The sequence below is a fragment of the Centropristis striata genome, chromosome 21, assembly GCF_030273125.1.
Source record: "Centropristis striata isolate RG_2023a ecotype Rhode Island chromosome 21, C.striata_1.0, whole genome shotgun sequence".
Taxonomy (NCBI): domain Eukaryota; kingdom Metazoa; phylum Chordata; class Actinopteri; order Perciformes; family Serranidae; genus Centropristis; species Centropristis striata.
The window spans coordinates 12,852,968-12,864,713 of record NC_081537.1 but is presented as its reverse complement, the minus strand read 5'-3'; the positions used below and the strand labels follow the sequence as shown (position 1 = coordinate 12,864,713).

The 11,746-nt window shown below is 39.1% G+C and overlaps 1 protein-coding gene across 1 annotated transcript; it reads right to left on the bottom strand.

The window, feature by feature from the left end:
* Nucleotides 1–548: 548 nt before the first annotated feature.
* Nucleotides 549–9,572, bottom strand: si:ch211-136m16.8 (microtubule-associated protein 1B). The gene is made up of 6 exons (XM_059324995.1): nucleotides 9,295–9,572; nucleotides 2,216–6,337; nucleotides 1,196–1,391; nucleotides 1,024–1,103; nucleotides 867–952; nucleotides 549–768 (listed from the first exon to the last, which is right to left on the bottom strand). The coding sequence occupies exons 1-6, from the start codon at nucleotides 9,346–9,348 to the stop codon at nucleotides 708–710; spliced, it is 4,599 nt and encodes a 1,532-aa protein (XP_059180978.1). The 5' UTR covers nucleotides 9,349–9,572; the 3' UTR covers nucleotides 549–707.
* Between the last annotated feature and the right edge of the window lie 2,174 nt (nucleotides 9,573–11,746).

Below are 11,746 nucleotides of genomic sequence, written 5' to 3'. Positions count from 1 at the left end.
ATATATATGTATGTATATATATATATATATATATATATATATATATATATATATAGTGTTGTCTAGTTATCGTTTTGTATGGGTCTGTTAATATAGCTATATAATATTCAATACAAATATGTAATATAATATATACTATCTATGAATAATATACAATATCTGACTCTATCTGATGTAATAGTGTATTCAGTGTAATCACCCTGAAATATGATGTAGTGCACATTAAAAAATCTGAAGGATTGATCTTGAATGATGATTAATTTGCTGTATGGAACCAAATTAACTGAAAATGAGAAACTAACCGAAATAAATTTGGATTACGTGATAAACTCACTTTATGAACTGGCCCTGGTGGCCTTTTTAGCTGCAAGAAGGTGATGGTTTAATGTCCTGAGCACATCTCAACTGTTTTTTTCCCCCACAAACATTAATTCCTTAACACAGCCACTGTCTTCACTGTGGACTTTGATAGTTGATTATGTCCCCTTACACACCAGGGAGATCTGAGGCTTTGATAATTAAAACCCAGCGAAGCCAAAGGAAACACATTTCCCTTTTTCAGTTAAGCTTTATTACAAAACATAGGACAATTAATTGACATGACGAACATTTCATCACTGTATTCAGTTTCATAAATACACCAAAAATAAAGACATTTTTATATTATATCAAAAAATCCACACAAATCAGTACTCCTTATCTTCTTCTCAGTCCTTTGTGGGTTTCTTCAGCTTGTTCTTCAGCTCGGACATGAGTGGATTTCCAAATCTGGGAACACACGAGAAATTAAGAATCAGAAAATGTCTGAGCACAAGATGCCTCTTTTGTGTTGAATATTGTAATGTACAAGATGTTTGTTTGTTTACCCAGGATGTCTAGGTGGCATCCATTTGGGTTTGTGCTGGGCCTCGTCTTGTTTGGGAGCATCACTCTTCTCCTCTGGCACTGTCTCCTGTGATTAAGTGACATTTTAGTCATGCATACATCAACATAAGAGAAAAGTGATAAATAAAAAATGAGTACCTTTGAGAGGGTGTCTGGACTATTTTCATCTGCCACCTGTGGTTTTGTCTTTTTTAAAACAGGAAATCCTGCACCAAGTCCTAAAAAAAAAAAAAAATGTGTGACATTATTTACAGAGAATTAACTGAACATGAAAGACGTAGAGGCTCTCCATGCGTCACCAGAGACCTACCAGGTAGTCTTATTCCAATGCCCAAACCTCCTAAAGGCACACCTGCAGGGACTTTGGCTGCCAGATGTGGAGAGGGCGTGGGATCCAATGAGGGCATATGGAGAAGGGAGCGGGGATCTTTGGGTGGCCTTACACGAGGGTTTTTAACAGCAATTCTTGACCTTTGTACAGTAAAGTCAAGCACAAAGGAGTCCACCTGCAATGACAAAACAGCTCAACTCGTACCGTCTCTGTGTCTTATGAATATGGTGTGATTTTATTCATGATTTAAAGGTACAATAGGTAACATTTAGAAATATTTCTAAAACATCCTGACAGTTGTACGTAAGACAAATAAACTGTGCTACTAATGAGGTTTTCAAAATCCACCGCACCTTAACGAAAACAACCAATCAGAGCCTGGAAGAGTCTCTAATTTTGTGAGAGACGGCTGGCTAGTTAGTTAGCTAGCTTGCCAATGCGACCATGATTTAATGGTACATTGGTGGCCACGTCAGTGAGGAGACAGAACAGCAGTTTTAGAGATGGACAAGCTAACTAGCCGGCCCTAGCTTGTCCATCTCCAGAGCTGCCGGCCTCTCTCCTCCTGGCGTTGGCGAGCGAGGCAGAGGGTCAGTTAGACCGAGCTGCAACCAACCCACTGTTGAGCTAATTTTCTGTAACCAGCGTAGCAGGAAAACATGGGGAATTAGCAAGCTAGGTGGCTAGCTACCCAGCTAGTCACTTAATGAGTATACTTTAAGTACTTAATGCTTCAGCCAATGACCGCCAGATCAATGACAACTTTATTCACCTTGTTTCCTGTAACTCGTGCAGCATAAAAGCATGTTGGAATTAGCAGGCTGGCTAGCTAACTAGCTAACCATCTATCTCAGTCCCATGGGCAGTTACTGAAGAAACGTTAGAGGATCCTACATATTCACTAGTTGTTTTTGTTTTGGTGTGGTGTATTTTTTTTTAACCTACTGAACCTTTAATAAAACATTTTTCTGGTAAAATATGTTATTTTCGAAACAATACCTGCATCTCATCTTCAGACTTCGTCACCTCTGTCCTGTTTAGGCCAGTTAATGATTCATCAATATCGTCTGATGATCCGGGCCGCGGTTCATCCGGTGAGGAAAGCCTCCTCTCGGATTTAGTTTTGGTGTCGTCTTGTGAACTGGACTCTTTTAACACTTCCTCCTCTATTGAAGCCTCTGAGCTGCTTCTAGATCGTCCTGAATCAACTCGTTTGATTTCATCTGGAGAGTCAGATACGGTTATCTCAAAAGGTTCTTCTTCAGCTTTTGTTTCCCCGACATTGAACGGAGCGCTCTTTTCGGTCAGTGCCTTCGCTTCTGCTTCTTCAGCGTCTTTCCAGTCAGTTACCTGATCATCGATCCGTCTCTTTGATCCACTTTCAGTCTCTGCTGATTCAGCTCTTTCTTCGCCTGTTTTCTCTTGCAATAAATCCAAATCCTGATTCAGAAGTCTTGACTCTGGTGACGTGACTTCTGAATCAGGGTGAAATCTTGTCTCGGTGATTGATTCTTCCTCTTTCAGATCTGACTGCTCTGCCTCAGCTGCTTCCTCCATAAACACATCCTGAGATTCAGAGTGAGATTGTTGTGTGGACATTTCAGAGAGGTCTGCAGATATTGACATATTAGCCAATGTGTTATTTATCCCTTGAAATGACCCACTGCTTGTTGATTTCAATAGCTGAGTTTCACTGTTTTGTGTGCCCCATTCACTGAGAGACTGGTCCAAAAATCCAGACTCTACTGTTGATGAAGACATCTCTGTGTCACTCAGGATTTCTCTGGAAGTTGACTCCACAAGCTGGTCTTTATCCTTCTCTGTGTGCACTGCTGATACTTCATCTTGTTCCTCACTTGATGGCTCAGTTTGCTGTCCAGGCTCTGACCCTTCTTGATGTTTAATGGCGTCAGTATCCTCTGACAAAGAAGTCTCTATCCAGAAGTCGAGAAGTTCTTCATCGATCACATCCTGACGCCCACCGATTGAGCAAATTGTTTCTTCATAACTCCATTCTGATTCTGCTGCATGCTTAACCATTTCTTCAGCTGGCAAAGTCAAATCCTTTGGTTTGGACTCATCCGTCTTTGATTCACCTTCTGCTTCAGATGCCAGCTCATCTTTGCTTATTTCAAGTGCTTCATGTGATAGTTGATTTTCTGTCTCCAGAGACTCAACCACTCCAGATAACTCAGATTCTGCCATTCCCACTACCCGAAGATGTAAAATCTCTTCTTCTGCTGTCTCCTCCTCAACTCCATATCCTGTTTCTTCCATATCTATCCCTGCATCTTGTATTTCTACATCAAGTAATTTAGGCTCAGCCTCATCAGACTGTTTCAGGAGTCCAGCTTCAACAAATTCTTCTAATGAACTAAAAGTCATGTTGCTGATTTGCTCCCAGTTCATGACATCTATGGGTTCCGGAAACAAGCTTGTCTCTGTCATCTTCTGTACTTCAGCCTCAAGAAAAGTTTTATCAGCAAATCCGACCACTTCCTCTCCAGCAGCATCAACTAGTCTGGCATCACATAAACCTTCGTCTGTTTCAAATCTAACCAAAAGCTCTTCAGTCCCATCTTGTGGCTCGTTTGCCACCTCAACGGTCTCGTCGTTTAGGCCAAAATTGGACTCAAATTCTTTCTCCGAGTCTTCGATCGATGTCTTCATTGAGTCCAACAATAATCCTCCTTCCTCTTCTTCGATTAAAGGTCCTGAACCTTGAATTACTGCTTCAACAAGTACTTTCTTTGTTTCTTGTGTCAATCCAGCATCAAAGCCGTTCTTTATATCTTGTGTGCTTTCTTGTTCCTCTTCCATATGCTCCCTCACCAGTAAATAGTCAGCTTCGGTGCTGGAGCCACAGTTTTGAAGGCTCTCCGGCTCCTTGTTCTCCACCTCTTCTGGTAACGAGCCCTGGATTTCCTCGTAATCTCCGTCTTCCAGGAACCATTGTGTTGTATTTTCATCTGACTCATTGTTGTATTCAGGAACTCCCTCTTGTGTTTCCTCACATGTTGGAAAGTTTAGCTCCTGCAGCACAACAACCCGGCCTTCACATACCCCTGGGGGAATATTTTTAAACTCTCCGCTCATTTCCTGTCCAGTCTCACCTTCAGGTTTTATTGTAACTGAGGTGCATGCTGTTTCCATGCAACTTTCTTTGTTGTCTGCTTCACTGGAGAGCCTCTCCTCTTCCACCTGACCTTCATGAGAAAATCTTTCATCTACTGAAATGTGTGTCACATCAGATTCTTCATGGAGGACTGTGATATGGCTTTCTGTCCCGTCATTGTCTGCCTCTCTTGTTTTGGTTTGCTCTTCGGTGTCCTCAGCCACACCCTCTTGTTCTCCAGCAGCTGTGTGCAGCTCTGTTTTAGCATTCTGCACCATTTCTTTGCTGCACGTCATATGCTCAGTTAAAACGTCTTCTTCTTGACTGTCTTCTGTGACTGTTTGGATGTCATTTTCCTCCTCAGACACTTCATCTATTGTCTGGTTGTTCGGGGCTTCATTCTCAGTTTCTTCCATATCTATCCCTGCATCTTGCATATCTACCTCAAGTAATTTAGGCTCAGCCTCATCTGACTGTTTCAGGAGTCCAGCTTCAACAAATTCTTCTAATAAACTAAAAGTCATGTCGCTGTTTTGCTCCGAGTTCATGACATCTATGGGTTCCGGAAACAAGCTTGTCTCTGTCATCTTCTGTACTTCAGCTTCAAGAAAAGTTTTATCAGCAAATCCGACCACTTCCTCTCCAGCAGCATCAACTAGTCTGGCATCACATAAACCTTCGTCTGTTTCAAATTCAACCAAAAGCTCTTCAGCCCCATCTTGTGGCTTGTTTGCCAACTCATCAGTCTCGTCTTTTAAGTTAAAGTCGGACTCGAATTCCTTTTCGGAGTCTCGGATAGCCGTCTTCATTGAGTCCAACACTAATCCTCCTTCCTCTTCCTCGATTAAAGGCCCTGAAGTGTCTTCTGTGACTGTTTTGATGACTTCTTCCTCTTCAAGAGCTTCATCTATTGTCTGGATGTCAAGGGCTTCTTTCACGGTTTCTTCCCCTATGACAGCGCCCTCATCCAATGTGCTCTCGCGCCCCTCCCCTTTCACATCCTCAACTTCATCACTTTCACTCCTATGAGCCATCACATGCTCTTGCGCAACAATAAGCTCATCCTCAGAGACAATGCCACTTTTGTCGTCGGTCATTTGTAACTCAACATGCAGTGATGTAAAGTCTGGGTCTTCTTTGACATCTCTGCTGTCATCGGACAACTCTTCACAAACTGATGGCTGATTTTCAACTCGTTTTGGCTCCTCATCAGGCTCATTTTTAGAGGCTAGCTGTTGCACACCATCACTGTCTACTTCAATCTCTGCCTCTTCTATGAGCTTGTCAACCTCTTCTTCTAGGCTCAAATCTGTGATCAGGCACAGTTTTCCCTCAGTGTCTTCTGCCTCAAAATCTTCATCTTCATGCTGCATTTCATCATCTTCACCCTTTACTTGGACATTTGTCACGATTTCACCCATTTTTTGGGGATCCTCTGGTGTCAATGCTCCCTTCGTTTCCTCCTCAACATCAGCTTTTCTTCCACTTTCCTCCACATCCTCACTCATTGCATCCTCTGTGAGTCTTAGTGACTCCATGTTTGCGTGTTCTTCATACTCCCTCGTCTCTTGTGTCCCATCTGGTCCTCCAGTACTCAATTTCCGCTCCCTATTTTCTTCTTGTTTGTCTTCTTTTGTGTCCAGCAGTGCTTCATCATCATGTCCTGCTTGGGCGACCTGCTCTTCTCTCGTGCCTTTGCCTTCCTCAGATGCTTCGCTCTCGCTGCCTCTCCCCGGCTGGATTTCGTCATGTGCGCTTTCTTCTGCAGGCCCTAAATCAATGTCTGTTGTGCAAAGTTCCCAAGCAACCAGTGGGTTAGATGAGCTAAGCAGTTGGGCTGTCGCAAGAGGCTGTTCCTCATCTACCACACTTCTGCTATTGTCACCCTCTGCATGACCAGAGTTAACGGGCTCACTGTCGACTGCAGGTTCCTGGATGGAGTTCGGGTCAGTGATGTCAGTGGGCTCTGGTCTGAAGAATCTGTTCACTGCTCCGGTTATATAGTACTGAGAATGAGAAAAAAGAGAGTTTTTCACCTATTTATGATATTGACAAATTATTTCTACTTTCTTAAACTGTATGACTAAAAGTATATGGACACCCGTGTTCATATGCCATCCTATTTATTTGTTCTGAGGCTGTGTTTTATGGTTTGGGATAGGCTCCTTAGTTCTCATTAATGTTACAACATACCAGGCAGTTTACACAATAATGTCCTTCCAGCTTTGCAGCAGCATTTTGGGGAGAGCCCTTTCCTGTTTCAACATGACAATGCCCCCATACACAAAGCAAATTCCATACATGGTTTTCTGAGTTGTGTGTGACTGACCTCAGCCACATCCAAAACCTTTGTACCATAAGTGTTTGGTGTCATGTTTCAAGTGGCCTGATGAATGTTCTAACTGTAGCCCTTTAGTTACTAAATGCCTCTATGCAGCAGCTAGTTGTTAACTTTATCTGTCAAGTACAAGTACATGTTTGTACACAAGTACAAAGCAACGAAATGCAGATAGCATCTAACCAGAAGTGCATTAAGCAGTAATTGTGAATCATATTGCAATATATACAGGAATGAATTGTATAAAAATGCAGTATATATAGGTATAGATTATATAATAAATAAATAAAAATAAATAAATGCAGATGTAACTGTACATTAGTGCAAGTATATAAATATATATATATACATATACATACATACATATACACACATCTATACATACATACACACATATATATACACACACATATATATATATATATATATAAATATATATACAGTGCATATATACAGGGCTGTTTGGTGCTGGGCAGAGTTCAAAGTTGCGGCTGTAAAACCAAAACAATGAGCTGAAAGAAGCTGAAACGCTATTTCTAGCTGAGGAGAACTCCAGCTTGGTAATTATTATCTGTGAGTTCTTCTCTACATGCAACACCTTTCACATTAAACATAATAATTTGATGCACTGTTGATCCACTGGCTCAAAACCACTAAATGCAATGTAGCCATCATTAATGTCACAGTTATATGTCCACATTTCCTGTTAACACAAGTGAAGATGTCTTGTGTGAAAATGATCTACTGAAACTCTGTCTGTAAGCCAGGCCTTGTTATCCTATTTTTGGACAGAACTGTGCAATATGGCACTAATTATAGTTAGAATACAGACAGTGTTTAATTGCCCAACTATCAAATCATTAATTCTACTACAAATGCATTGATATATCAGCTGAACCAATGGCAGTGGCCGACGTTTAGCGGATGTTTTGCATTAACTTTGCACTGACTAAATATTATATTAATCACTTGTAGTCTGACTTGGACAAAGCAGTCTCAAAAAGTTTTTTTAATATAAATAATGCATGTTTCTTTGTTTCCCTGGAACAAAATATGTCATAAATAACACCAAACAACTACAAAAATATTGGTATCTGCAGTTGGCCAAATGGTTATTTTAAGGCATTGTTATTGGCCCAGAATTTCCCAATCAGTGCATCCCTAATAACTACAATAGACCAATGTAAGCTGGACTGTTTAAATTGCTGTGCGGCAGAGTTGCTGAACGTGCATAAAAGTGTGCAACTTGTTTACAGGCAAGTTTGAAAAACAACAAATAAGAAAAATAAAGTTTCCAATGATCAGTGAATGACACCTGCTTTTTAACTCAGCACAAATAATTTAACAGAACTCTTGATGCGTCTCTTTTTTCTATCCAGAAAAAAAATGTTTTGAACTTATTGAAAAAATATAAGAAAATAAAAGAAAGAAATTAAACAAATCAAAACCTGACAAATTGCTACAGGGCGCTTTAAAGAAAACGTGTTTTATGCAAAACTAATGGTGTAATATTTCGGTTATATTTTTGCCTCTGAAGTGTACATTTTTAAACACATTGGAGGGATATGCACACAGTGTGTGTGTGTGTGTGTGTGTGTGTCAGTGAGAAATAGAGAGAGAGAGAGAGAGAGAGAGAGAAACAGACAGTAGGAGAGAGAGAGAGTTAGATTGTATGATCAATTGATTGTAATTCAATTATTGTAAATATTGCATTCTTTTATTGTTATTAGTTTTTCTTTTCTTAATTCCTTTAAAATGAATAATAGAATTATAATAATTTATTGTAAATATGGCTTTCCTTACTGTTATCTTTTTTTTCCTGACGCTTGCTTTGGCAATATGTACAGTGTTATTTAATTGAAAATTGAATTGAGAGAGAGAGAGAGAGAGAGAGAGAGAGAGAGGGTGGCTGACTGAGGCTGTGCTGCCACTGCAGCCTCAGTCAGCCTGAGACAGAGCTACACTTCCTCACCAAATGTAAAAAATATGAACTAATTAGAGAAACATATTTCCAAAAATTTGAATCCATCAAAAAAGGTTTTTTAAAATGGTCAGATGAGGAAAAACTGCCGCTCCTCCTCGGGGAAGAGTCACAGAGCTGTAGATTAGATTAGCAGCAGTCTATGTTTCTGCCTGTCACACACTGAGAGACAGCGAGTGACACACAGTTGTTGGTTGTTTTGTTTTTATTTTTTATTTTGTTTTTTCTTCTTTCTTTGCTGGGACAGTTAGATTGTATAAATTATATGTTGATTGTAATTCAATGATTGTAAATATTGCTTTCTTTTATTGTTATTAGTTTTTCTTTTCTTTTAAAATGAATAACAGAATTTTAATCATTTATTGTAAATATTGCTTTCCTTATCTTGTTATCTTTTTTCTGATGGTTACTTTGGCAATATATACATTGTTACGTCATGCCAATAAAGCCAATTGAATTGAATTGAATTGAGAGAGAGAGAGAGAGAGAGAGAGAGAGAGAGAGAGAGAGAGAGAGAGAGAGGTAGACGGACACAGGAAGAGGGAGACTCTCCATCCACATTTCCACATTCCACTGCCTCTAACAGTAAAATTATAGTAGTTATCCCATCACACGTTTTGGGTTTAGATAACACAACGACTCACCCAAACTGTCCAGAAGGTCCTCTCCACCCTGGCGGCGGGACTGTCGGGGTCCATCTTCAAACTTCCTCCTGGTTGACTCTCTGACCATCAGACTTGACTCCCTCTGGCTGTGACCGCTCCTACACATCAAACCCAGCTGCGCACTTTCCTAAAACCCGTTAGACGGTTAGCTTCATCCGCACGCGACCAGGCTTGATCAGCTCCGCCGTTCAGTTCCTGATGCAGACACATGTCCGGTGTATCATAATGAGGAAGAGGGTGATTAACACAGCTGAGTCGCCAGTGCATCAAGCCTACGTGTTGCAGAGTTTGCGGATGTGTCACCCACAGCTGGGGTTCATGCAGACACCTCACATCAGTCACAATCATGGTGGAAACTTCACAGCTGCCTTCCAAATCACCTACTTTATATTTATACTTGTACTAGGTAGACCTACGTACTCCAGCTGCACTAAATATGTACTAGCCTATATTAGATTAGATTAGATTCAACTTTATTGTCATTGCACATGTCAAGTACAAGTACATGTTTGTACACAAGTACAAAGCAACGAAATGCAGATAGCATCTAACCAGAAGTAACCAGTAATTGTGAATCATATTGCAATATATACAGGAATGAATTGTATAAAAATGCAGTATATATAGGTATAGATTATATAATAAATAAATAAAAATAAATAAATGCAGATGTAACTGTACATTAGTGCAAGTATATGTGTGTGTGTGTATATATATATATATATATACATATACATACATACATACATACATATACACACACATATACATACATACACACATATATACACATATATACACACACACACACACACACACACACACATATATATATATATATATATATATATAAATATATACATAGAAGTGCAAATGGAGGATACATTATGTTCATCAACATTATGTGCGCTGTATATGAACAAGGTTAAAGTGCCGTTTATTGTGCAGTGACGGCTACTGTATTGCGTGTAATTTGCATACAACATCATAACAAATATTGTACTTTTTACTCCACTACATTTAGCTGCCAGCCAGTTACTTCTCAGGTCAAGATTTAACATAAAAAAACTTTTATTGACATTTAAAAAAAATGAAACCTCATAACATTATATTAAGTAGTTAAAATGAGCCCTACCTACAAAATCAAAACAATGCTTACATAAATGCCCCAATGCAAATAATCTAATAATATATTTGGAATATATGAAACAATCTGTGGGGGGCATTCTGCATGATTACTTTTACTTTTGATACTTTAAGTACCAAAAGTAAGTTAAGTTCTTTTACTTTAGTAAGTTTTTAATGCAGGACTTTTACTTGTAGTGGAGTAATTTCACAGGGTGGTATTAGTACTTTTACTTAAGTCAGGGGTCTGAATACTTTTTCCACCACTGCGAAAGTATGGTAGAATGGATATTTGAATGCACAGCATTTCCCTGAATAAATAAACAAATCTTCGCCTTTACCAGCATCCCTTAATTTGAAGTTCAATGTTCAAATCAAATATTTTCAATACACTTTAATACTAAGGGTGTGCTTTAAATAAAAACAATATACTTTTTGAGATTATTTAGCCATTTTCATGCTTTTATAGACAGTGACAGAGAATAAAAGGGGGAGACCTGCAGCAAAGGGACCTCAGTCTGGATTCAAACCCGGGTCTGCTGCGACAAGGACTCTTCAGTGAGCCAGGGTGACACCTTAAAAACAATTTACTTTTGAACAAAAGTTGAATGCATAGGCACTGAAATACACTCTTTTTTCAGTTATGTACACTTTGATTTTGCTGCTACAACTATACTTGATCTAGCCTGACCAAAACTCATAAGAACACTTATAGTTCAGACTTATAAAAATGGGGCTATACAGGTAGTTAAATAGCTGTGTGTTGTTTTTATTGGCCATGTAAGAGGTACCAGAATCAGTGTATAGCTATATTTAGCTCATGTGTACGCTTTGTGACCAGTGACTTGCAGATAACCCTGTGGGACATTTGATAGAGTCTGATATAACAATAAGGAAGAAAAACAGACTTCATCTCGGGTTCTGCTGCTATTTGATCCTCTTTTAAAAACAATCTCATGGAAGTACAATGTTAAATATTTTGTGAGTATTTTCTCACAAGTACACAAGCATTTTTATTGACACTTGGTGCCAATTTTCTGCAAGTTTCATACGCTTTTTTTTTTTTTTTTTTACAATTAAGAGATTTACCTTTGTGAATATCTGGAAATGTTTATATTTATATTATATTTATATTTATATTATCTGGAAATGTTTATATTTGTATTCATCCCTCCCTCCCATCAAATCATATTGTTTCAAATGATCAGTTATCTTGTACAATACTGTATGTTCATGATAGTGGGATAGATGCATGCTGTTTATATTGGTCATGTAGTGTTATATACAGGAAGTGTGTGACACTATG

Excerpts from the sequence above, each read along its gene's own strand:
- si:ch211-136m16.8 (XM_059324995.1), bottom strand. The coding sequence starts at position 9,348 with ATGGACCCCGACAGTCCCGCCGCCAGGGTGGAGAGGACCTTCTGGACA. Across the intron at positions 1,392-2,215 it reads AGTCTGAAGATGAGATGCAG|GTGGACTCCTTTGTGCTTGA; the intron begins GTATTGTTTCGA and ends TTGTCATTGCAG. Across the intron at positions 1,104-1,195 it reads CATTGGAATAAGACTACCTG|GACTTGGTGCAGGATTTCCT; the intron begins GTAGGTCTCTGG and ends TTTTTTTTTTAG.